At 55.0% G+C, this 22,230-nt stretch overlaps 10 protein-coding genes across 10 annotated transcripts; 6 read left to right on the top strand and 4 right to left on the bottom strand.

The window, feature by feature from the left end:
- The first annotated feature begins 350 nt into the window (after nucleotides 1–350).
- CDEST_10966 (uncharacterized protein) lies at nucleotides 351–1,249 on the top strand. Its single transcript, XM_062927122.1, has one exon. The coding sequence runs from the start codon at nucleotides 453–455 to the stop codon at nucleotides 1,095–1,097; it is 645 nt and encodes a 214-aa protein (XP_062783173.1). The 5' UTR covers nucleotides 351–452; the 3' UTR covers nucleotides 1,098–1,249.
- A 682-nt stretch (nucleotides 1,250–1,931) lies between these two features.
- Nucleotides 1,932–4,048, bottom strand: CDEST_10967 (Putative Zinc finger, ZZ-type, SANT/Myb domain, SWIRM domain, Homeobox-like domain superfamily). Its single transcript, XM_062927123.1, has 2 exons — nucleotides 3,720–4,048; nucleotides 1,932–3,575 (listed from the first exon to the last, which is right to left on the bottom strand). The coding sequence occupies exons 1-2, from the start codon at nucleotides 3,810–3,812 to the stop codon at nucleotides 2,061–2,063; spliced, it is 1,608 nt and encodes a 535-aa protein (XP_062783174.1). The 5' UTR covers nucleotides 3,813–4,048; the 3' UTR covers nucleotides 1,932–2,060.
- A 774-nt stretch (nucleotides 4,049–4,822) lies between these two features.
- CDEST_10968 (Putative galactose-1-phosphate uridyl transferase, class I, HIT-like superfamily) lies at nucleotides 4,823–6,656 on the top strand. The gene is made up of 5 exons (XM_062927124.1): nucleotides 4,823–5,152; nucleotides 5,205–5,256; nucleotides 5,310–5,445; nucleotides 5,500–6,144; nucleotides 6,199–6,656. The coding sequence occupies exons 1-5, from the start codon at nucleotides 5,052–5,054 to the stop codon at nucleotides 6,420–6,422; spliced, it is 1,158 nt and encodes a 385-aa protein (XP_062783175.1). The 5' UTR covers nucleotides 4,823–5,051; the 3' UTR covers nucleotides 6,423–6,656.
- Nucleotides 6,657–6,662: 6 nt separating this feature from the next.
- On the bottom strand, nucleotides 6,663–7,255 carry CDEST_10969 (uncharacterized protein). The gene is made up of 2 exons (XM_062927125.1): nucleotides 7,190–7,255; nucleotides 6,663–7,118 (listed from the first exon to the last, which is right to left on the bottom strand). The coding sequence occupies exons 1-2, from the start codon at nucleotides 7,250–7,252 to the stop codon at nucleotides 6,666–6,668; spliced, it is 516 nt and encodes a 171-aa protein (XP_062783176.1). The 5' UTR covers nucleotides 7,253–7,255; the 3' UTR covers nucleotides 6,663–6,665.
- Nucleotides 7,256–7,684: 429 nt separating this feature from the next.
- Nucleotides 7,685–9,072, top strand: CDEST_10970 (Putative short-chain dehydrogenase/reductase SDR, NAD(P)-binding domain superfamily). Its single transcript, XM_062927126.1, has 2 exons — nucleotides 7,685–7,893; nucleotides 7,959–9,072. The coding sequence occupies exons 1-2, from the start codon at nucleotides 7,750–7,752 to the stop codon at nucleotides 8,814–8,816; spliced, it is 1,002 nt and encodes a 333-aa protein (XP_062783177.1). The 5' UTR covers nucleotides 7,685–7,749; the 3' UTR covers nucleotides 8,817–9,072.
- A 196-nt stretch (nucleotides 9,073–9,268) lies between these two features.
- Nucleotides 9,269–14,660, top strand: CDEST_10971 (uncharacterized protein). The gene is made up of 3 exons (XM_062927127.1): nucleotides 9,269–9,973; nucleotides 10,043–13,194; nucleotides 13,257–14,660. The coding sequence occupies exons 1-3, from the start codon at nucleotides 9,622–9,624 to the stop codon at nucleotides 13,968–13,970; spliced, it is 4,218 nt and encodes a 1,405-aa protein (XP_062783178.1). The 5' UTR covers nucleotides 9,269–9,621; the 3' UTR covers nucleotides 13,971–14,660.
- A 262-nt stretch (nucleotides 14,661–14,922) lies between these two features.
- CDEST_10972 (uncharacterized protein) lies at nucleotides 14,923–15,884 on the bottom strand. Its single transcript, XM_062927128.1, has one exon. It carries the CDS (start codon nucleotides 15,766–15,768, stop codon nucleotides 15,178–15,180), a length of 591 nt encoding a protein of 196 aa, XP_062783179.1. The 5' UTR covers nucleotides 15,769–15,884; the 3' UTR covers nucleotides 14,923–15,177.
- A 1,922-nt stretch (nucleotides 15,885–17,806) lies between these two features.
- Nucleotides 17,807–19,082, top strand: CDEST_10973 (uncharacterized protein). The gene is made up of 3 exons (XM_062927129.1): nucleotides 17,807–18,061; nucleotides 18,111–18,180; nucleotides 18,244–19,082. The coding sequence occupies exons 1-3, from the start codon at nucleotides 17,908–17,910 to the stop codon at nucleotides 18,365–18,367; spliced, it is 348 nt and encodes a 115-aa protein (XP_062783180.1). The 5' UTR covers nucleotides 17,807–17,907; the 3' UTR covers nucleotides 18,368–19,082.
- Nucleotides 19,083–19,472: 390 nt separating this feature from the next.
- CDEST_10974 (uncharacterized protein) lies at nucleotides 19,473–20,462 on the top strand (the record flags this gene model as incomplete). Its single annotated transcript, XM_062927130.1, has 2 exons — nucleotides 19,473–19,606; nucleotides 19,706–20,462. 2 exons carry the CDS (start codon nucleotides 19,473–19,475, stop codon nucleotides 20,460–20,462), a joined length of 891 nt encoding a protein of 296 aa, XP_062783181.1.
- Nucleotides 20,463–20,634: 172 nt separating this feature from the next.
- Nucleotides 20,635–21,723, bottom strand: CDEST_10975 (Putative sigma intracellular receptor 2, EXPERA domain-containing protein). The gene is made up of 3 exons (XM_062927131.1): nucleotides 21,524–21,723; nucleotides 20,907–21,299; nucleotides 20,635–20,846 (listed from the first exon to the last, which is right to left on the bottom strand). Exons 1-3 carry the CDS (start codon nucleotides 21,597–21,599, stop codon nucleotides 20,770–20,772), a joined length of 546 nt encoding a protein of 181 aa, XP_062783182.1. The 5' UTR covers nucleotides 21,600–21,723; the 3' UTR covers nucleotides 20,635–20,769.
- Nucleotides 21,724–22,230: the final 507 nt, after the last annotated feature.

Consider the following 22,230-nt stretch of genomic DNA (forward strand, 5'->3'; position numbering starts at 1 on the left):
CCACGGCGAGGATGGCCGATCATGACATCATTTCTTAAGCAGGCAGCGACCGGAACCAGAACCAACTCTCAGCTGCGTCCTCTCCCTCGTCTGCATCAGGGTGGCCGGGACGCCCCAAAAGAGTTTTGAGGTTGCCGCCTCCATCGTCTCGGCGGCTACCTATCCGTAGGCTGAACGTCTGGGGCACGCACACCAGCCGGGCAATTTACATGGAGCAAGGGGGGGGGGGGGGGGGTGGGTTGTATGGCTGTCATGTATCAATATTGACAGGGCAAGGCGTGTATGATTAAAAGGGATGCTTCTCTGTCCACTGTCGTTTCGATCTCTCTTCTCTTCCGCCCGGAGGCCGCAAGCATCTCTCACACCTTACAATCGCTCTTCTTTTAGACAAGACTTTCACCGGTCTCTCAGTTTAATAACCCCGCTGTCTGACAACTCAAGCCAGCTCCAAGATGCAGTCCAAGCTCCTCATCGTCGCTGCCGCTGCCACCGGCGCCGTCGCCATCCGGGACCTCTCCGGGACATTCCCGCAAAACTTCCGCCGCGGTGCCGACGCCCTCGAGGCCCGTGACGAGGCGGCCTGCTTCTCCGTCGTCGCCGAGCACGCTACCCTGACCGCCGACTTCCCCGAGTTGCCCACGGCCCTTGCCACTGCCACCGACATCCAGATCCCCCAGATCACCGACCCGTGCCAATTCCCTTCTGTCACGGGCTCCGCCGGCCAGCTCGTCACCTCGTACTCGTCCGCCCTGCAGTCCTGGCAGGACGCCCACATCACCGAGATCCGCTCGCTCTGGTCCGCGTGCAGCGACGTGCCGCAGATCTCCTCCCTGCTCGACGAGTACGGCAACGTCATCTGCTCGACCGCGCTGGCGCCCATCACCGCCAACGGCACCGCCGCGACCACGGCGACGGCGACGGCGACTGTTACCGGCGAGGTTACCGTCACAACCACCGGCGACGCCACCGGTGCCACTGCCTCGGGCGACGCTGCGTCGACGACTGCCTCCCCCGCTGCCGCCGCTCCCCGCGAGACGGGATTGTTCCTAGCCGCTGCCGCCGCCGCCGCTGGCTTCGTCGGTGCCGCAATGCTCTAAGCTTTGGGATAGCTGTGACCGATGACAATGGGATTGGGACCACAAGATGTACATGAGGATAAGCCAAGTGTTGGAACAAGGGATATGATCGGTTGCTCATATGACGGCCTCACGATGTCTTGAGGGCTCATTGTCAACCGTAGCATACTCATGGGGCGCATGTATATATATATATATAATATACCCATCTAGGTTTTTCATGAAGTACTTTCTCATGAGAGTCTGCGTAGACGTAGCGTCAACATAAGGGTGTACGAATGTGGTCGCTCAGGCATGGTCTTCCTGGCGAAGATGGCATGTTGCATGATGCAGGAACCGGGATGGGAAGGGCGGAGTGCCGGCTCGAACCGTGACAGCATGTTGCTCCGGACATGCATGAACAAACACGGGGCGATCAGTGCGACCTGGGATGGGTTTCTGCTGCTTGCTGATAGATGAAGTAGCTGTAGGCGCAGATACAATAGCCCCTGTACAGTCCGCTATGGGCAGTACGATTTTAAACCAAGCCTTGGGATGCAGATAACTTCTGCTGATGGAGGCATAAGCTTCTGTCACAACACTCAGAATCAGCGACGGGAAGATGAAAGTACCTGGACGGGCGTTTGCCTACACGCATTTGTGTCAAAGAGGTCATGTCATTCGCTATACTTGGATGCAAGCAATGTTGGCAGATACGACGGTTCCCTTACACCTGGGTTCGGGAATTCCCATACACAAACGTGCTGGAGAGCGTGAATGAGAAAACACCGAGCATCAGTCCCCACGCCCATGGATTGGTATCATCATACACGATAATTAAGCAAGCTCCCCAATAGATGTTCAACGCCCTACTCCAAAAAAAAAAAACCCCCGGCAGCAACACATCGCCCCTTCTGACGCAACGCCCAAGATAAGCCCTCTCGGCGCAGATCTGAAGTCCCAAAAGCTTGCCAACTCGCGGGCGAGCTACGGTTGCCGCTGTGTTTACGCTCGGCCGACCCATCCGGCGTTGATAAAAAAGTCGAAGATGCGCCCGCCTTTCTGTGAGTCAAGTCTGCAGATCTCCTTAGCCTGCTTCTTCTTAAGGGTGCCGTTGGTCTTGAGAGCCTCTTTGAGAATCTGTTCTTTGATCATAAGGTACGGCTTCGGCTGCAACCGCACCACTTCACAGAGCTTGGCTTCCTCCGGCGTGAGGAGATGTAAGTCTGGTGCGCCATCCTGTGTGAGCTGGAGAGGCGTGACACCGGGCAGGGCCGCGGCCATGTACTTCTGCCGTGTAACAGGGCCAGAGGGAGCCACGCCGTTAGCAACGACGACCGTGCCATTAGTAGAGGCCCCGTTGAGAGCGCCGTTGGCCTGAGGGTTGCTGTCTCCGTTGGATTCCTTTGGCGGAATAGTGCCGTTGGTGCCGTCAGGAGCGGGCGCCGACCGAATGGGCAGCTCAGGTGCAACAAGCAAGGCGGCGCCGCTCGGGGGATCCGGCACAGCGGCTGCCTTAGACCGCTGTGCCGAAGCCAATCGGTCCCTATCCATAGATCCCATGGGTATCGCTTTTTGCGCTCGCTGCGCCTTCTCCGTTTCGTATTTCTCGCCACTGCGCAGGTCACCTATGCGCACGCTGCGCCATTCCTGAAGCTGCTGGATGGCCTGCCGCAGATTGAGCTCATCGATCAGGCCCTGGCACAGACTCTCAAAGTCGTCGTGGTTCATCATCCGGGCAAAAGGCTTCGCCTTGTTAAGGAGGTCCCTCTCTTCCTTGCTCCTCTTCTTTTCCACCTTTGTATTTTCACGGTACTCCAACAGATTGTGTTCGAAGACGACCTTTTTCCTGTCCACACGCTGCGTCAAACGGCAGTTGTAAATGTCCATGACCGTAAGCTTCAGCTCCATTTCCGGCTCCAGCTCCCCCGTCCGGGGATTCAGGCCATCACCTGGGTCGAACTGCATGAGCTGCACTGCTTCTTCGGCCTCGTTGGCGTATTCGGTCTCGAACTCCAAGCGCCCAGGCATGTAGCCCTGGATTTCGTGGCAGGACGGTACCGAAGCAGTCGGCTTCGTCTTGGGCTGTAATGTGGGTGCGTTCTTAGCGGCTTCTTTCCGCTCCTCTATCCTGCGCTTCTTCTTGGCCTGGAAATCTTCCCTAGAGATCTCGTTCGCAAGATCCATGTCGTTAGGACTACATCGTTTCGGCAGCGGGAATCGTGGTGAGTCGACGTAGACTTTGAGATAGTGGTCCCGCACTTCATCTTTGTGGCGAAAGCCGCCAATGTGGTCGGCGATGTCGGCCCATGATCCCAGGCCGTATATCTCCGCGCCCTCAAGCAGTAATAGTTCTTCGTCGGCACCCCAGTCGCGGTCGAAGATGGGGAACGAGTTCTGTTCGATGACTCGGTATGGATGTGATTCGGGCTTGTGGTTCGAGCTAGACTTCCCTTGAGAGAAGCATTGGACGCATAGGTCGTATTCGTTGCAAGAAGAGTGTGCACATCTGATGCGTACCTAAATACAAGAGAAGGTGGTCGTTAGCGCGCAGTGCGCAAGCATGCATGCATTGGTCGATTACTCCGGACGGTGTTGCGCCAGGAGTCGGCAACGGGGCGCAACCCGGACGGGAGCATCGAACCCAGCATGAGACCGACTTACTGTTGAAGTGATGTCTACAGAACAGATGTCGCAATGATATTTGACACCGCCCTCGCCACCCCGTGTGACGGTCTTCTTTCTTATGACTCCCATTTCGTCCAGGGCTGCGGTGGGGACGTGGAGGCCGGCCCCTGGTCAGGCTGATCCGACGACGGCCGAATTATCGCGATGCGAGAGACGGCATGTATGGCGGACGGGAGATATCGGCGAGCAATCGATGTTTTGGTGTAGAAAATGGGTACTATTCGATGCGGAAATGAGCTTCGTCGATGATGTCGATGGGTTTCGGATGGTAAGGCGCAGGCGTGTTGTCCAAGGTCAACCGTCGGGATACACAAAGACGCGGCCAGGCTCCAATCGAATGCCGTCCTGATGGGGATCGAGGACAGAACCTGGAGTGAAGGTTGTCCCGGAGTCTAGCCGACGCTTGGACCATGCGTGTCAGCCATAGTTGTGGCTTACAAGACGATGAGCCACAGATTTCACGGAGCTTTCCGTTACATAATCAATCAAGATTTCCTCCGCCTCCGCCTTTGCGCCCACGAATTCAATCCCTCCGGCTCCGCTATCCCCGCTGCTACAATCCGTCTGTTTCTTTCCATGCGAACGCCATCGCTCTGGCAAGCGACCAGGTTGCGCGGGAGGCATCTGCTATCGAATCATGGTGCAACGTCCGACCGACATTGCGCGCTGCAGAACCGAAGTCGCCCTTTGCCTCGAGAATGTTGAGGAATCTATCCTTTGACGCATGAGTCCTCCGGCTCCTCCCAGCACCAGACCTTTCTCACCCGATCCGCCGTTCCACAATGACGTTCTTCCCCCGAGGTTCAAGCTTTTCCGACAGTTTCCCGCCCGCTCCTCATCTTACAGCGCATAAAGCCGCCCGCTCGACAATGGCGCGCTTTTCGATGGTGGGGTTCGGGGGGCAATTCTTCACCTGTCCCTCCATCCATCCTTCTCTCCAACCTCTCCAACAAGCCCGACAGGCACTGGCGCGAAACCCTCGAAGCAGGGATCTGGACTTTTACTTGGATGAGCTGTTTTGTGGCAGCTTCATCGATTCTCCTGTCACTCGGCAGCTCGCGGCCGAGGGCTGGAGTCCCATCCATTCTTAGTTAGCTTCGTCAAAGAAACCGACACCGTGACTGTTTAAAATAATATCTCGCCCGTCCTTGATGGATATCTGCTCCAGTTCGTAAGCTGTCACGTATTGTTACCTGCTTGACGGCCCTTTCTCTTTTCACAGACGCTACCCCGCCATCACCGACACACCACCCATCTCTTCGTACTGTACATCACCCATCACCCATCACCTATCACCTTTCTGTCGCAATGCCCGAGAATATCCTCGACGACATCTCCCACAGACGGTACAACCCGTTGAAGGACACCTGGCTGCTGGTCTCTCCCCACCGGACCAAGCGCCCCTGGCAGTAAGAATGCGCCGCCTGAACCCGTGATGCGACAATGTGCTAAGATGTACAGAGGTCAGCAAGAGGGGCCGTCCACCACGAAGCTTCCCGAATACGACCCCAAGGCAAGCCGCTCATGTTACCGAGAGTCAAGGATTACGTTGCTGATTTCCCCAAGTGCTACCTCTGCCCTCGAAACCCCAGAGCGGCCGGTGATTCGAACCCGGACTACAAGAACACTTTTGTTTTCGTCAACGACTACAGTGCCGTAAAGGAGGAGCAGGCCGAGTACAAGCCGGAGATTGAAAGCAATGGTAGGTCCATGTTGCAATTCCCGGTTGCTCCGCGCAGATCTGACAGTTCACCAGACCTCGCGTCGTCGCTGCTGCGCGCCGAAGCGGCCACGGGCAAATGCTATGTCCTCACCTTCTCCGAGAAGCATCACGTCACCCTCGCCGACATGACGACCCAAGAGATCGCCCCCGTCATCGACGTATGGACGCACATCTACGCCTCCCACCTCTCCCCCTCGAACCCGCTCTCCGAGGTTGCCGCTGCGCTCGACCTGCCCGCCGCGACCCCCGAGAGCAGCGTGCCGCCCCCCAAGCAAAGCCTGCGGTACATGCAGATTTTCGAAAACAAAGGCGCCGCCATGGGTTGCTCAAATCCGCACCCGCACTGCCAGGTCTGGACGACGTCAACGATGCCCGAGGAGCCTGGCACGGAGCTGGCGCAAATGGCCAAGTACCGCCACCAGCATGCCGGACGGCACTTGCTGGCCGACTACGTCAAGGTCGAGCTGGAAAAGAAGGAGCGCACTGTGTTCGAGAACGAGCACTTCCTGGTGGTCGTCCCCTGGTGGGGTGTGTGGCCGTTTGAGGTTTTGGTTCTGCCCAAGAGGCACGTCCGCGCCCTCGTGGACCTGTCCGCCGAGGAGCGATTGCAGTTTGCCGAGGCCATTCAGGAAGTCGCGAGGAGATACGACAATCTGTTCGAGACGCACTTCCCCTACAGTAAGCACGCCCTATTGTCGTGTCACGGCATCTGACGGCTAATGTTTTTGACAGGCTCTGGTATTCACCAAGCACCCCTCGATGCTACCGAAGAGGAGGCTGAAAACAGCTACCTCCACATGCACTTCTATCCGCCTCTGCTCCGCTCTGCTACCGTGCGCAAGTTCCTTGTTGGTTACGAGCTGATGGCCGAGCCCCAGCGCGACATTACCCCCGAACAGGCGGCTGCCCGCCTCAGGGGTACCGGCGGCGAATTGTACCGCAAGACAATCCAGTAAATGACAGAAAAATACAAAAGCCCCGGTCGCAATATTTGATTATCACCTTCTCTATTAATGTTGCTGGGGTTTAGACGTTTTCATGATCATGTACACACAACTGTGATATAGCATCGACGTGGCCATCGCACTCGTTCATGACTGTGTCATAAGCGGATACACCAATGTCGTAGCCTGCGTAGAGCACACAATGCCCCGACCCTGCCATATTGACCGACCCTTTGGCCTTCCCTTGAACATGACTTATGCGCTCTCGATGTAGAAGTCGCGGACCAACGGCATCCAGATCAAAGCCGTACTGGCAAAGGCGAAGGGGAAGAACTGCGGTAGGCCGAAGGACATGCTCTTGAAAACGAATAACTCGCTGGCAAAGTGACCTAGTGCAACAACGTAGGTCCAGATGGCCAGGTCGTACATGTGGGCGTGGCGCAGGTGGTAGGCGGCGTAGAGACGAACGATGCTCGTGATGAAGGTCCAGGTGCCGAAGCAGCGGGCGGCAAGGGGCGTCGCCTGGTCGACGACGTCGGTCGCGCCGGCGGGGGCAGGGACGAACTTGTTCACCGAGTCCTCCGGGTTGAACTTGTCGGACCGGGCGGGTAGCTTGGGGTTACGGACGTATTTGCCGTCATAGAGGCGGCGCGAGTAGTGTAGCGTCATGAGGTTCTGGGCCGAGTTGCCGATGGAGATCAGAGAGAGCTGGAGGCCGTCTCCTCGTCAGTATCGTAACCTCAGAAACCATGCAAACTCGTCCTGCTTGGGATGCTTACAAGGAGCATGTAGTAGGGCAGAATGCCCTTTGCTTCGGGCAGCAGGTCTGTGATGGACACCATTGTAATTGATACTTGGGGTGGTCTGCGAAACTCAATTCGAGTCGATTGGCGTGAGATTTCAGGAGGAAGATCTCGACGCAAACATAAACATGGTAGGAAGTAGGCCGGTTGAACAAATCAAGATCGATGATTACCTACATAACCTTTGATTGCCTATGTATGGGTGGACTACGATGGATCCGAATACGAACAGCAGCTCATTGTGGCTGATAATATCCGTCTGTGGCTGAAGGAGCAATTTTCCCCGCTCATTGGTTACAGCTATACCCCTCGCATCCTCAAGGGACTCAATTCAACAATTGAGCAAGGTGCCGAGGTGTGGCTGGTGTAATTGATTCTGGGCATGCATTTTCCAACCCTTTGCGCATCTCAACATTTTGCCTGGCTGTGCTTCAAATCCCACGGACGAGACGCAGCATTGGCGTTATTACTATCGTCCTTCCTTCTCCACCACTCTACCTCGACTAATCGACCAAACATTGTGACGATAGTATACGATGGCAGGATTGACAGATAACCTGGCCTACGTGCCCCAGCCTGTTCAGCTTCTGCTGGCTGGTATTGGTGCTCTTTTCCTTACCTCCAAGGCGTTGAGCTACGTGAAATTCCTTCTTGGAGTCTTTTTGCTCAGTGGAACTAGCGTAAGCATCCCCGCATCCCCTCCCTACCTATATGAGAACTGGACTGACGGTGTCCGCCGCAACAGCTTCGCAAGTATGGCAAGCCTGGCACCTGGGCCGTTGTAACCGGTGCATCCGACGGCCTCGGCAAGGAGTTCGCCTACCAGCTCGCCAGCAAGGGTTTCAACCTCGTCCTCGTTTCCCGAACCCAGTCGAAGCTCGAGACCCTCGCCCACGAGCTCGAGGCTAAGTTCTCGGGCAAGATCCAGGTCAAGGTGTTGGCGATGGACTTCTCGCGCGACGACGACGCCGACTACGACAGGCTGGCCCAGCTCGTCAACGGCCTCGACGTCGGCATCCTCATCAACAACGTGGGCCAGAGCCACAGCATACCGGTGCCGTTCCTCGAGACGGCGCGTAGCGAGCTCCAGAGCATTATCTCCATCAACTGCCTTGGCACGCTGAAGACCACGCAGGTCGTCGCGCCCATCATGCAGCAGCGCAAGCGCGGTCTCATCCTCACCATGGGCTCCTTCGCCGGCTGGATGCCCACGCCGTACCTGGCCACCTACTCGGGTAGCAAGGCCTTCCTCCAGCACTGGAGCAGCTCCCTTGCCGCCGAGCTCAAGCCCCAGGGTGTCGATGTCGAGCTCGTCCTCAGCTACCTCATCACGACGGCCATGAGCAAGGTCCGCCGCTCGAGCGCCATGATCCCTAAGCCCCAGGACTTTGTGCGCGCGACGCTGAGCAAAATCGGCTCCGGAAGCTACCAGAACTTTGCCTACACCTACACGCCCTGGTGGACGCACGCACTGATGCTGTGGGTTGTTGAGAGCACCATCGGCGCCGCCCACAGCTTAGCCATCTGGTACAACCTGAAAATGCACGTTGACATCCGCAAGCGTGCGCTCAAGAAGGCTGCTCGCGAAGCCAAAAAGCAGTAGAGAGTCACCCATGATGACGGTACAGAATCAGGGATGAGATGAAACAGAACTGTAAAAGCCATTTCAGCGCAAAATGAGGAGCAGTAAGGAGAGGAGAGGGGTGGCTCTTTATGGCAGCCTGCAATAGTTATATTAAAGTAGCCCTTAATGATCTAGTTTACGCATATGAGGAAACTGGCCTATGCATCATGTGGGCTAGATACGTAGGGGTTCAAACCAGGAGGGATAGATAAATAAAAGTCTTTGTTTAAATGCCAGAACGAGGAAGGCAAAGTCGCCTGCCAACGGCCATCAATCATGGTGCTTCCCACAGCTCAAGCTGCAGAAACAATGGGAGAAAACCACAGGTTCAGCCTTGTGTCCCAATCGGGGTTAGCGCGGGTCCAGGCGCGAAAATTCCAAGTGCCAGGCGCCCCAGCCTCTTTGAGAGCTTCCCTCCAGAAATTGTTTACTGCTTGCTGCTTGCTGCTGCTGTTACTGCCGCTGCTACTACACTTTTGCTGCCCTCTTGAACTTCTCCTCTCACACCAAGAGCCACCGTAGCTCCTAATACTCTCCATCCTTCTCCGTTCTTTCTCTGTTCAGCTCGAGCTGCGCAAAAGCTTCTAGCATTGCAAACGCGCCCTCGGCGATCATCAAACGAAAAGAAGGGAAAAAAAAGACCACGCCCAATTGACAGGAAACAGCCCTGCCACCACCCGTTCATGATTCGGTAGCGCGACCTTCATCCGCCATCACTGGCCGCCAGTTTGCGACGCGTTTTCCAGCCAGCCAGTCACTCGATCGCCTCAGCTGCTCGACAGCAATGTCATACCCTCAGATGACCCCGGTACGGCCGGTACCGGGTGCCTTCTTCAACACGCCCGCAGCTTCGCGCTTCGCTAGCGACAATGAACCCGCCCGACGACGCCTGTTTGCCGAGAGCGATGCAGCTCAGGGAAGCTCAACATCCGGAGGCAGCGGCGCCTTGGTCGGATCATCCAACTTAGCTCCAGCCGCAGTCTCGTCGAGCACAACAGCTGGTGGTGGTCTGGTATCGACTTCTTCGTCGCAACCCACCCAACAGAACCTCCCGCCCGTCACGAGAGCTGCCCAGGCGGTCAATCAATTCCTCCAATCCGACGAGAACTACCCCGAACTGGATTCCTACTGCAGGCGTAAGTCTAGTCTTGCAAGCTGTTTACACCGCCTGGACCCTACGCGCCGTGACTGACAAACCACAACAGCGGGAGCGTCGTCCGAATATGATTTCAGCACGCTTGACTCGCCCTGGGCGCCCTTTCACAAAACCCAGATGTACCCGATCCCGAACCAGGTCTTCAGCCACTACAATACTGGCCAGCTTCAGACACTGATGGGCTTGTTCGCCGAGATCAACCATGCCTGGGTGGTCATCGACAACTCGCTCTTCCTTTGGGACTACACCCACCCTGACCCCGAGCTCATCGGGTTTGAAGACCAACCGCATACGATTCACGCTGTTGCTCTTGTTGCTCCCAAGCCCGGCATTTTTGTCAACACCATCACTCATATTCTGGTCGTTGCAACATCCTCCGAGATGATCTTGCTTGGCCTCTCCGCCGAGCCCACGCCGTCGGGAACGAAGACCGTCTCTCTATACAGCACCAAGCTCAATCTTCCCCTCCGAGGGACCGACGTCAGAGTCATTGCTGGTACTGCCGATGGCCGCATTTTCTTTGGAGGGAGCAATGATACCGATATTCACGAGCTCTATTATCAGCAGGAGGAGAAGTGGTTCTCCAACCGGTGCGGGAAGATCAACCATACCAACCCCGGATGGTCCTCGGTTGTCACCCTTCAAAGCGGCTTTTGGGCACCCAAGTCTCCGGAAGGCCTCCAGAGCATCGTCATTGACGACTCGCGGAAGCTCGTCTACACTCTGTCGACTCGATCTACGATTCGCACGTACCACATGGATGGGCCTAACAAGCTCACCAAGGTTATCGAGAAGGAGAGAAATGCCTGCCTCCGCGACATCACCCACATGATTACCCAGTCTCCTTTGCTCAACGACCGGACGACATTTGTTTCCATCAGCGCCATTCCCTCCCGGGAGGCATCGAAGCTCCATCTCATGGCCCTTACCAACACCGGCTGTCGACTCTTCCTCAGTGCCACAAGCTCCGCCTCGTACATGATCGGTGGCGTCTCTTCCAACACGCCCCCTCAAAGCATGCAGGTCCAGTTCATCAAGTTTCCTCCTTCCGACAAGCCCGGACGATCCGGTACCAATAGCGCCGGTGACGCCGTTATCGATCTGGGTTCAAGGGCGTTGGAGTTGAGCAGGTTGGGAGCTAGGTTTGCGCCGGGTTACTTCCTCGACTTCGTTGTAAAGGAGAATGATCCCAACATCGATCTCCTCTTCGTTTCCGCCCCCGAGACTGGTCGCATCAAGGCAAACTCGTCCTCGTCGGCGCTCAAGTACTACGAGCACGGAAACTGGATCGATATCGGAAGTAGAGCCGAAGATGTTGGTCTGGTGACGAAGCCATTTGCTGCCGCCAAGCAGCCCGTCGGCTTCGGAAACGAGCTCGCGGTCCAGTTCGATGAACCCAGCACCGAGTTTGCCGTCCTCACCAACACCGGTGTTCACATCATCCGTCGCCGCCGACTGGTGGACACCTTTGCTGCTGCCATCCGAGGTGCGGTCGGCGACGAAGGTTTGGAGATGGAAACCAGAAAGTTTATCTCGCGCTACGGCCGCGTCGAGACTATCTCGTGCGCCCTGGCAGTTGCTTGTGGACACGGCGGGGATGCCAGACCTGGCGCGACACGTGCGATCGACCAAGCGACAGAAGACCGCGCGCGGACTGTGTTTGTCGATTTCGGCGGGCAGCCCACCATCACCGAAGCCGATGGGACGCCTCTTAACACAACATCTGTCCGCTTGTCTCCACGACACGACGCTCTCTGTGTGTACCTCACTCGCCTCATTCGTACGCTGTGGAAAAACCATGTCGTTTCTGCTGCTCCAAGCCCGGCTGGTGGCATCGCAATCCAGTCCATGGTCCCTGTTGCCAGGCTTCACTCCGTTCAGGAGCAGCTGGAGCGTCTTCGCAGATTTCTTGACGCCAACAAGAGCTTCATCCAGGGTCTCTCTGGTCCCTCCGACCTACAGAGAGTGGCCAGCAAGCAAGAAGAGGTTGCTCTCCAGGCCGAGCACCAGGCGCTTCATGCGCTGCAGAAGTTGATGGAGAGCATCTCGGAAGGTATCTCTTTCGTCCTCATGCTTTTCGACGAGCGAGTGAGCGACATCTTTACAAGACTCGACGCAACGGCCCAACAGGGGCTGAGGAACCTCACATACGAAAGCCTTTTTTCCCAAGCTCCCGGAAGGGACTTGGCCAAGCTCCTTGTCAAGTCCATTGTCAACCGCAACATTGAGAGCGGCTCCAACGTTGAGACCGTGGCAGACGCACTGCGCAGACGCTGCGGCAGCTTCTGTAGCCCCGATGACGTTGTCATTTTCAAGGCCCAGGAGCAGTTGAAGAGGGCTTCTGAGCAGCTGCTCAATAGCAACCCTTCTCGCACCCTTTTGCACGAGAGCTTAAGACTTTTCGAGCGAGTTGCCGGCGCCCTCTCCTTTGCCAACCTTCATAGTGCTGTGTCACAGTACATCGAGCTCAAGTATTATGCAGGTGCCATTCAGCTCTGCTTGACCGTAGCCCGCGAAAAGGACAGAGGGAACACCGCCCTTTCGTGGGTTCACGATGGCAAGCCCGCTAATGATCCTCGGGCGAACGCTTTCTCCGAGCGCCGGAAATGCTACGAACTCATCCACGAAGCTCTGCAGCACTTGGACGCCGCATCAAGCAGAGAGCCCGAGACTATCGACGGCCGCCTGACGCTGATCGGCACTAAGCGCCTTGAAGCCTACAGTGTGGTGAACGACTCAGATGATGAGGTCTTCCACTTCGACCTCTACGAGTGGTACATCGAGCAGGGATGGACAGACAGGATCCTCGCTATCGAATCACCACACGTCATCACATACCTCCAAAGTTTGGCCAGAACAACAGTCGAACACGCGGATCTTCTTTGCAGATTCTATACACAACGTGAGCGATACTTCGAGGCCGCTCAGGTCCAAAACGACCTTGCCCAATCCGACTTCGCCATCGGCATCAAGGATAGAATCACTCTCCTTAGTAAGGCGAAGGCCAATGCCAATGTTGCCACCGCTGGCGTCGGCAGACAGCAACAGCAAGTCCTTGCCCACGAGGTCAGTGAACTTCTCGATATCGCCAACATCCAGGACGACCTCTTGGAGAGGCTCAAGGCCGACAGCCGTATCGCTCCCGAAAGACAAGCCGAGATCGAGGAGGCGCTCGACGGTCAGGTGATATCATTATCAGACGTGAGTTGCCCTTTTTTTCTTTTCCCCGCCATCGTTGCAAGCTGGAACTGATCACTTCCCAGTTGTTCAACCAATATGCGGATCAAGCAAACTACTATGATTTGTGTCTCCTCATCTACCACAGTGCCGACTACCGCAACCCGAACACAATTGCCCAAACCTGGGTTAGCCTCATCGAGCAGATCCACCAGGAGGCGGTTGATCGGATGGAGGAGGCGGGACCTGGTATTCCTGTTCTTCCCTCGCCATACGAGTCTGTGTCGGTCAAGGTGCAGAATATTGCCCACCGTACGTCGTTGGACAGCTTCATCTTCCCCGTCCCTGTCCTCCTGCCCGAAATCTGCCGGTACGCCGTCGAGTACCACCAGGATGCCGAGATCGGCGCCGACCCTACCTGGCCTGTGCAGCTCTTCCTCAGCCTAGGCGTCTCTCACGACATGGTCACCCGCGTCCTCGAGAGTGTGTTTGACACGCAAGATTACGGCTTCAGCGGCAACAACCGCAACCGCGTCATCGAGCTCATTGTGTTTACCGTTGATGTCTGGCAGCGCGAGGTGAAGCGCCGGGGTGGTACCTCGATGAAGGGGGATGGCGCCATCGGTGTCTGGGTTAAGGATCTGCTTAGCCGATGCGACAACTCGCTACCTCCTGCTGGACACGGTTCGAACCCCGGTGGCATGGACTTGGTGGAGGTGCGAAGACGTCTACGGACGGTTCGGAGAGACGTCGACGGCCTCGTTGAGAGGGGCCCATCTGGAAGCTTGCGCTTCTTGTAATATCTGAAGTTTGATTGTATTGCAGGGGATGATCCGGGTGGTTAGGGCTTCTCACAAAAAAAAGACACGAGAGATACACCTAGAGAAGACTGATTTGGAAGACCGTGGTCTTGTTTGAATTAGCCTCGGGGAGTGTACAAAGAGGACAAAAAAACGACACCTTGTATTTGATGGGGGATGGGGGTTTTGACCGGGCGCGGCTAGGACCAGGCGATGTAGGCTTAGGCTTTGGATGGCCAGTTTGGTGATTTTTTCTTCTTGACGAAGACGTTTCCCAGCGCCTAGGTGCGGGATGTTGACAGCGAGCCGTCTTCGAGAGACTGTGTGACTGCTGTGATGTGATGTTAATGGAGATAATCCCGCCACAATGCGTGAAGTCATGTACAAACTCTCCACCCTTGTCTGTCTCTGCGAAATGCCAACACAAGCTTCGAGAGGAAAATTTGTCTGTGTGATGGAGTACGGCGCCCACGGAGTTAATTGGGTTTGGCGACCAAGATCCTTAACCTCGTTAAGTCTCCCGCTTCTCCCCACGCGATGAGAGCAATCAATTGTGCCGGCTTAGATTGACTCCTTTTTCCAAAGTCCTTCATAAAATTGTTTGGTTCTGGAGATTTGATATTGAAAATGAGAAATGCAAGGTCGCGCATGCCGTATTCAAGGGAGGTTATTGGCAGTCCTATAGCAAGGGAATAAAATAATCCTGGTCGCGTAATAGAAATGCTCCGAGGCAGGGTTGATGACACTCTGCCAAACAGGGCTTCCCTGTTGCGCTTATTCACTTTAAGGTTGTTCCCGCCAGTTATCCCCTAACGTTGGAGCACACAAGAGCTTGTCAGCAACGATGACAAAATAAAGATAAGGATGCATTAACTAAATGTAGCTACTAAACATTAATACTATAACAGTAAAGCTCTTTCCCGTCTCCGAACCACGCACCAGTTCAAGATCAGGCAGACCCCACCAACATTAATGCGTCTTTGGCTTGTCGCAGCTAACCCTAACCTTCACTTCCAAACCCAGTTACTAGATCGTTCCTCGCGAGGAGCCCAGCTGCCATCAAAAGTACCAGCCATGCAATATTTGGAAACGATCTCTTTGCAACCATTGCGAAGATGCGAGGGTAACCAAAACCCGTGGACTCAGATCATAGGCGAACCACTCGCAAACATCATGCTAATGATTGCAAGAACGCTTGACCAATAATCTACAGGGCAGAGTGGCAAGCACCGATAGCCGCAGTGGTGACTCCAGCAACCTTTGCGCCGCACTCGATCGCGGCAGAGACGACGATGGGAGTGGCGGTGCCGACGGTGCCACCAATAGCGGCGAAGGCGGCACCGATGCAGCCGGCGATGCCGGAAGTGCCGGCAAACCCGGCGGCGACGACGCAGCTGCCGCAGGGCACGTTCTGGAAGCAGCCGTTGCGGCCGGACTGGATACGGGCGTTGTGGACGGAGAGGAGCTGACGCTCGACGGCGCGGATGGTTTCGGCGCGGGCGACGAGCTCGCGGCGCTCATCCTGGGGTGCGATGGCGACGGAAACCTCGGTCGAAAGCTCAGCGAGCACGTAGGCCTTGACATCGTCGGGCCAGGCCTTAACGGCCTCGACGGGCTGCTCCAGGAGCCCGGCCCACTCGCCAATGTCGATCTTGGAGTAGTCCGGGGCGTTGATCACGTCGACGATGAGGCCAACGGGGACGTGGACGTTCACAGCCAGCTCCTCAACAGGAGTCAGGGCCAAGGCGACGGTGGCGCTGGTGGCGGCAAGGAGAAGCTTGATGAAAGAGGGAGCCATTTTGGTTGGTTTTTTGGGTTTGGTGACGAACGAAGGTCGGGTGGGCTTTGTGGGTAAATGAAAGTGAGGTTGAGGTTGAGACTGAGAAGACTGAGCTGGTTGGAGTGCGGTATCATAAACATCTCGACGGCGGTATTTCTCTCAGCCTTTATAACTATTTGCAAAAAACCGAGAACTATCACAACATCGGACCATTGAAGAGAGCGCAAGTTCCGTTCAGACACAAGAACACGAGGCGGGAATCGGAGTTGAGGTGCCAAGAAATAGGTAATAAGGTGCCAAGCGTGCAAGAGTCAGTGGTTTGTAGGAAGGTTTCTGGGGTCAAGGCTACTTACACTTTTCCGCGTGCAAATAGTGCTGTCGATGACAATGAGGCACAGAGACGCCCCACCGGCCGGCTTCAAGTAGACCTCCAAGGGTCCGGCCTCCCAATCAAACCCCATTCCCTAGGATATTGAACCTAAACAGACTCTGCGGAACCAGCGGTCTCGGGGCAAAGTTGTTTGTGTTGTCGGACATTGGAGAACTCTTGTAACTCCGCGACATCCGCGTTCGAACACAGCAATAAACATGTACTTGGCCCACTTCTCGTATCTACGCCTGTAAGAGCCTTCTGTGTTGAGCTTAGTGACGCTTGGTCAATTTCCTTTACTCTAACAATCGCGCAACGGACGGGGCGACCGCCTTGCCTTAGCATACTTTCATTCCCCTGGTTAGCTGCGGTCAGACAAATCGATAACCTGAATGCGGAGGAGTTGAATCCGGCGCTGCGTTGAGTATCCTCGCTATCGGGTGAACAGCAATGTAACTGGTTTGCTGTGCCGAAGAACAGATGATGGAGTACCAAGCTGCTAGAGTCAATATCTGGTAATGACTGTTGGGGCCGAGATGGTGACACTATTCCTGAATCGTCTGCTTCGACATTTTAGAACTGCTGAACAATAGAATAAAGTTTTTGTCTCTCTCAGCTGAAAGGCCGTTACCAAAAAGGATTCTGCTGCGTTCTGTTACACAATGGGGGTACTTCAGCCATCGTACACTCCATCTCCGAGGAAATGTTTTTGATTCCTACTCAGTCTTTTACATGATCAGTAACCTCAACATTCTCAACCTGCAAGGTACTGAACTGAGGACTTACCAAAGACGTAGTGAAGTTAGCTTGTTGCGTTGATTAGTCAACACGTGTGGAGGCTAGGGTCACTGTTCGAAGACCAAATTGTAACACAGACACCACAGAGTAACGAGAGAGAGGGACAATTACTAACACTGAGCGTATAATAAACCACCAGCATTCACATACAGTGAAGAGACTGTTTGGGTTGTCACATGAGAAGATTTCGAGAGGACAGGGAACAGGGCTTTCAGTTGCCATCAAGACTGTTGCGGTAGATACGGATACCTCATATAAGCCACAACTGCCACACTGAAACTGTGCACTCACTTTTGCGCTATTATCATAGTTACCAACCCAGCTTTACTAAACTGTATGCTGTGCTTAAGAAAATTAAGGTGCAGGTAACAAATGTGAGTTTGAGTCAGACAGTGAGTCCAGACCACAGGGTTCCAGCCAGGGTTGGAGCCATCCAGACCTCGGCGAGATGTGCCGATTACAAACTTTTAAGGACTGCTAGATGCCTGATGGATCAGCCATCTGGGGGTGGTGTCGTAATGGGTACGGATACCCTATGTAAGCCACAATTGCTGCACTGCAATTGTGGATCCACTTTTGCGCCAGCATCACAAATGAGTTGACACCCGAGGGAAAAGTCAGGAAGGTGTTTCCCTCACATGACTGACAGGCAATTTACTATCCAGGGCAGTCTGCTAAATGTAAAGTTTTTATCCCCTGTAGGCCGTAGTTTGAAGGGCCATGGCAAAAGTTAATTCACAGGTGGCTCATGATTTTGGGAGCATTCTCAACTATTGCCCAGACATGCCGAATACGAAACCAAACCTCATGACAAATGCAAGTGTTGGGACATCGTCAATGTGGTTTCAAGTCTATAAAAGCTGACGAGCGGCCACGGACAAGAACGGTCTCTCTCTCATCACCAGCACTCTACAATACCATTCCACTCTTTCAACCAACATCATCCAATCTTTCAAAGTCTCCTTTGACCAACTCACAACTACTTCAAAATGTTCTCCAAGACCATCCTCATCACTCTCGTTGCCGTCTCATCGGTCTTCGCGGCTCCCTTGGAGTCTAGGCAGATCAACCCCAGTGTTACCCTCTGCAGCAACAAGGACTACAACGATTGTGACACTGTCCACTTCCACTTTGGCATCTGCGGTAAGAAAACCATTTGTCTTTTTGTTTCTCCTTGACTAACAAGCAACAGAGCCTGCTGGGAGACTCAATGACAAGGTCAGCTCGCTCAACGCCAACGGCCACAAGTGCGTCTTCTACAAGTAAGTAGACAAGTCTATTCCCCACCCTCTCTTGTGGAACTGCAATGGCTGACATTATGAAAGCGACACCGGATGCCGCAACGGCGGCGGCCAAATTGACACCTCTGGGGCGGTCTCCAACATCCGAACCCACCCCAACTTCTCCACCATGAACGACGATGTTTCCTCGTTCTTGTGCACCCTCTGAGTACATCTGGGTACAACTCCTACGGACTCGCGACATTGCTCGCAATTGTTTCCTGTCTCATTTTCTTAGGAGTAGTTACGTCACAGACGACTTGTGTGGAAGACGCGTCTTTGACTATGCCATGTAATCGGTGGATAATATGGGTCGCGGATAGTAGTCGGAGTTCTCTTCTTTCACTGTTCGATGCCTTGTACATTGGGCGACCGGGCAGTGGGTTTATTGTGTTGGAACATAGAGCTTCGGTTGCTGATATGGTTACGAACTGACCTCAAGCACCACAAAGCTCTTCAGCTAATAATTTACTTTGTTCTCACTAAAGACCCCATTTCGTGACCCGTTAAGTTCATAGGAATTCCAACACACCAGAGCGACGGTCGAAGCCTGAACCCAGAGTGATCCTTCCACCACTCCAATCGAGCATATTAACCTCAAGGGGCGCTTGGAGGCTGTCAGCATATTTCCAACCAGTGGCTGAAGAACCCAAGACCTTGAGAACCTAGCCGCTTGAAGCCCCTTAACATACCTACCGCAGGAAGCACAGCGTCGAGGCTACGCACAACCAGCCTCCTGTGGCTGAGGTGGGTGCATGCCGCTTTTGTAAGCGGTCTCAGTCGGCTTTAGAACGCAGCCGGCTACAGCAGCTATTCTAACTCTCAACCAAGTATCTCTTTATATGGGTCACAATCCCATCCCTACGTTCGTGGTCTGTCACAACATGCGTGGGAAGTTGACAGAAACATGGAAATGAGATGGGTTATCGCAAGTCGAAATAAGCATTTAAAGGCTAGACGGGTTTGAGTTGCTAGAAGGACACGTGACGCGGGCGATGCAGACCCACCTTTGTTCATTATCCCTTATCGGGCCGCCGCACGGAGCGCAGAGGTTCGGCGACAGCTGTCACTTTTTTGATTAAACCACCCATTTTATCTCCAGTTCAGCTCCGGGGAAAGCTGTCCCTACCCCGGATCGCTTTCCGTCACCCGTCCGTCCCTTTCCCGAGTCAAGGCAATGCACCCCCGGTCGACCTGCTAGGGACCCTTTCTCTGCCTTTGCCTCATCTCGGTGCTGTTTGCAAGACGACGTCAAACCACACGCCAACAACATCATGGCGTCCTTTGCGCATTTCCTGCTGGGCTTCGCCCTCTGCTTGGTTCAGCTCGTCGCCGCCAACCCCGAAGATGGCCTCCCTTCATACCACTACGGCGCACCCATCCACGTCGAGTGTATGAATCGCAGCTCGTGAGTCGCACCCAGAAACTGTTGGATGACATGGCAGCTTCTACTCTGCCCGAAGCCTCGTGTCGTACCTCTGCTAACACCTACCTCCCCTCCCTGCAGCGAAACAGGCGAGCACATCGAGAACTCGAACCACGAAATCGAATGGATTCCCTTCCCTGTCTGCGAAGAGACCAATAAGCCCCTCGAGTTCCGCTATGGCCACGAAGGCGAGCTAAACTGCACCATCCCCATGGTCTCGGACCCCTTCTTCCATCTCCTCGAGTTCTTCATCCATAACGACGCGCCCCTGGCCTGCCGCCTGCCCGCCCGTCCCGCCCCGGCCGTCGAGATCATCGGCGAGAAGCCATACGAGCAGGAATACATCCCCCTCGTCTTCGCCCTCGCCGGCACCCTCCAGCTGAGCCATCTGCACGTGAGCACCCACATGAACGTGCTTCTGCACAGCATGCCGAAGCACCACCTGCGGCCCCACGACTCGGGCGTCCTCGACTCCGGCACCGCCTACAGCACAAGTCCGCTGAGCCACATGGACGGCATCTACACAAAGAGGCTCGTCATCGGTGACCCGTTGCCCCTGCACTTCTCCGTCAGATGGTTCCCGACCCCCAACCTGCCTAAGTCGGAGGGTCACGTTGAGTGGCAGGGCATGGGCGGCCACGTGTACGCCAGCACTGTCTTCTATATCATCACGTCCTTCATCGCGGGCGTGCTCGTCGCGGCGACCTACTTCTTCGGCGTCGTGCTTCCCAAGCGGTTGAGGGGGAGGGGTATGGGCGGCGCGACGCCCTTGGGCTACGGCCTCAACGGAGTCGGCAATGGTTGGGGATACTCTAAAGCCGCCAAGCGGATGGACTAGGGATGCTTTCTTGGCTTTTTTTTTCTTTTCTAATTGGTTTACGAGGGAACCTGTATGATTGCTCCGACTCATGTATATTTGACGCCCCGTCTTCTCAACGACCCTTTCTGATGGACACTTGGAGTTTACTTTTTTGGAAGAAGAATTCGACTGGGCCCTCGCCCTGAACCTGTACGCAGTACGAGATGGACTGGAAAAGGAGTTTGGGACCCGGGTTCGGGGATGCTATATGACCGAACGGGATTGTACGGTATACTCATGGAAATGGAACCAAAAACTCATTGGAATTGCACGTCCGCCCGCCCCTCTACTGGGACTTCGTCTTGCCTCCGGCTTGGAGCCTGCCGAGGATGCGCATCCACATGTCTAACCCCATGAGTGCGGCTATCGAACGTCGGTCAGTGCCTAAACTACGAAGCTTCCGGTCTGGGAAGGTGAGCTTACGGATCACGACCCACGGGCCGTACAGGTTGAAGATGAAGACGTTCTTCTGGGCCTGGCTGTACACGGCCGGGTCCCAGTGGAGCGTGTCGTAGATGCAGGTCAGCGTCGTCAGGGCGCACTCGACGGCGAAGACGAGGATGGCGAGCTCGAAGCGGGGCGTGGTTCCGGCGCGGCCGGAGAACCGGTAGACCATCCAGACGGCCATGGGCAGCTGGTAGACGATCTCGATGTAGGTGAAGAGCTTGAACCATGAGGGTAGCCCGTCGTGGGGCGTGACAAAGTAGGGGTCGTTGTAGGTCGAGATGTAGAAGTCGCGAATCACCTGCAGGAAGTGCAGCGGCGCCGACGGCTCAGCGTAGAGGCTGGACGGGTAGAAAGGTACCAGGTCGACCACTGTTAGGGGACTCTTGGTCAGTTTCATATCCGTACAGGGATCGTGAGATGAGGATGAAGCGGCAAGGTTGTCGGGCTCTCGTCTGGCGAGAACGGCAACAATGCAGTAAGATGACCTGCCGCTGTTTTGAAAACATGAACGGTACTGCCCCAAGTGTAGGTTGACGCGGGAGTGATATGTTTGTGCTTGGGTCCCAGTGGTTGCTTAGGAGCTGCGGACTCACGAAGTATTGCTGAGAGCTGGATGCTTGAAATGACGAGGTATGCGCTGTCGCGCCAGTTTCTGGGTGAGGCCGACATCGTCTATCTCTGTACGTGTGAGCGGAATCGCTCGATTGGGTTTGTGGATGGTGAATGGGTGCGGCGTAACGGTTGCCAGTCACGACGCGATGCAGGACGAGCCCAGGACACGCTGGGAGCGTCGATCAACGCGAGGATGAGATAAAAACACGGCAGAGTCGTGACATGCTGACATAAGCGGCACCTCTCGTCGCAAGGTTGTTTGTTGGTGAACGTAAGCCATGGCATTACCTGTCCGCCGACTTCTACCTTATCCAAATAGAAAGAGTCATTGTTTCGGAGTACGACATGAATTTAAGGGTGCTCACAACATATCGAAGCGCTTCATGGTTTTCCAGCTCATGGGTAACTGACGAGACGGCGATTTCTTCCACCCGTTTTGTAGCTGTTGGCAACGAACGACGTCAAACAACATGCCGCATGATCCTCGGCCAACTCAGCAAACTAATGAACAAAAAAAATATCACCAAATCCTCGGCTCACAAGTAGGGAGTTGCTGCTGGGACGATGTGCTTTACGCGTTGTTTTCCTGGCCATACTTCAGAGCCCATTGTATTCCAAGCTTAGCAAACCTCTCCAGATACACACTGCATGACGACCAAATTGTCACTGCCTCCCAAGCAAAAATACA

Source organism: Colletotrichum destructivum, chromosome 7 (genome assembly GCF_034447905.1).
Source record: "Colletotrichum destructivum chromosome 7, complete sequence".
In the NCBI taxonomy this organism is placed as follows: domain Eukaryota; kingdom Fungi; phylum Ascomycota; class Sordariomycetes; order Glomerellales; family Glomerellaceae; genus Colletotrichum; species Colletotrichum destructivum.

Bases quoted from the DNA above. Each gene is read 5' to 3' on its own strand.
- CDEST_10970 (XM_062927126.1), top strand. From the start codon at position 7,750: ATGGCAGGATTGACAGATAACCTGGCCTACGTGCCCCAGCCTGTTCAG. The intron at 7,894-7,958 runs GTAAGCATCCCC...CCGCCGCAACAG, and splicing joins TTTTGCTCAGTGGAACTAGC to CTTCGCAAGTATGGCAAGCC.
- CDEST_10968 (XM_062927124.1), top strand. From the start codon at position 5,052: ATGCCCGAGAATATCCTCGACGACATCTCCCACAGACGGTACAACCCG. The intron at 5,153-5,204 runs GTAAGAATGCGC...TAAGATGTACAG, and splicing joins CGGACCAAGCGCCCCTGGCA to AGGTCAGCAAGAGGGGCCGT. The intron at 5,257-5,309 runs GCAAGCCGCTCA...GATTTCCCCAAG, and splicing joins TTCCCGAATACGACCCCAAG to TGCTACCTCTGCCCTCGAAA.
- CDEST_10967 (XM_062927123.1), bottom strand. From the start codon at position 3,812: ATGGGAGTCATAAGAAAGAAGACCGTCACACGGGGTGGCGAGGGCGGT. The intron at 3,576-3,719 runs GTAAGTCGGTCT...TCTTGTATTTAG, and splicing joins CTGTAGACATCACTTCAACA to GTACGCATCAGATGTGCACA.
- CDEST_10966 (XM_062927122.1), top strand. From the start codon at position 453: ATGCAGTCCAAGCTCCTCATCGTCGCTGCCGCTGCCACCGGCGCCGTC.
- CDEST_10975 (XM_062927131.1), bottom strand. From the start codon at position 21,599: ATGTCGGCCTCACCCAGAAACTGGCGCGACAGCGCATACCTCGTCATT. The intron at 21,300-21,523 runs GTGAGTCCGCAG...GTCCCCTAACAG, and splicing joins CCAGCTCTCAGCAATACTTC to TGGTCGACCTGGTACCTTTC. The intron at 20,847-20,906 runs GTAAGCTCACCT...GACGTTCGATAG, and splicing joins CGGCCCGTGGGTCGTGATCC to CCGCACTCATGGGGTTAGAC.
- CDEST_10971 (XM_062927127.1), top strand. From the start codon at position 9,622: ATGTCATACCCTCAGATGACCCCGGTACGGCCGGTACCGGGTGCCTTC. The intron at 9,974-10,042 runs GTAAGTCTAGTC...AAACCACAACAG, and splicing joins ACTGGATTCCTACTGCAGGC to CGGGAGCGTCGTCCGAATAT. The intron at 13,195-13,256 runs GTGAGTTGCCCT...ATCACTTCCCAG, and splicing joins AGGTGATATCATTATCAGAC to TTGTTCAACCAATATGCGGA.
- CDEST_10972 (XM_062927128.1), bottom strand. From the start codon at position 15,768: ATGGCTCCCTCTTTCATCAAGCTTCTCCTTGCCGCCACCAGCGCCACC.
- CDEST_10973 (XM_062927129.1), top strand. From the start codon at position 17,908: ATGTTCTCCAAGACCATCCTCATCACTCTCGTTGCCGTCTCATCGGTC. The intron at 18,062-18,110 runs GTAAGAAAACCA...AACAAGCAACAG, and splicing joins CTTCCACTTTGGCATCTGCG to AGCCTGCTGGGAGACTCAAT. The intron at 18,181-18,243 runs GTAAGTAGACAA...ACATTATGAAAG, and splicing joins CACAAGTGCGTCTTCTACAA to CGACACCGGATGCCGCAACG.
- CDEST_10969 (XM_062927125.1), bottom strand. From the start codon at position 7,252: ATGGTGTCCATCACAGACCTGCTGCCCGAAGCAAAGGGCATTCTGCCC. The intron at 7,119-7,189 runs GTAAGCATCCCA...GACGGCCTCCAG, and splicing joins TGCCCTACTACATGCTCCTT to CTCTCTCTGATCTCCATCGG.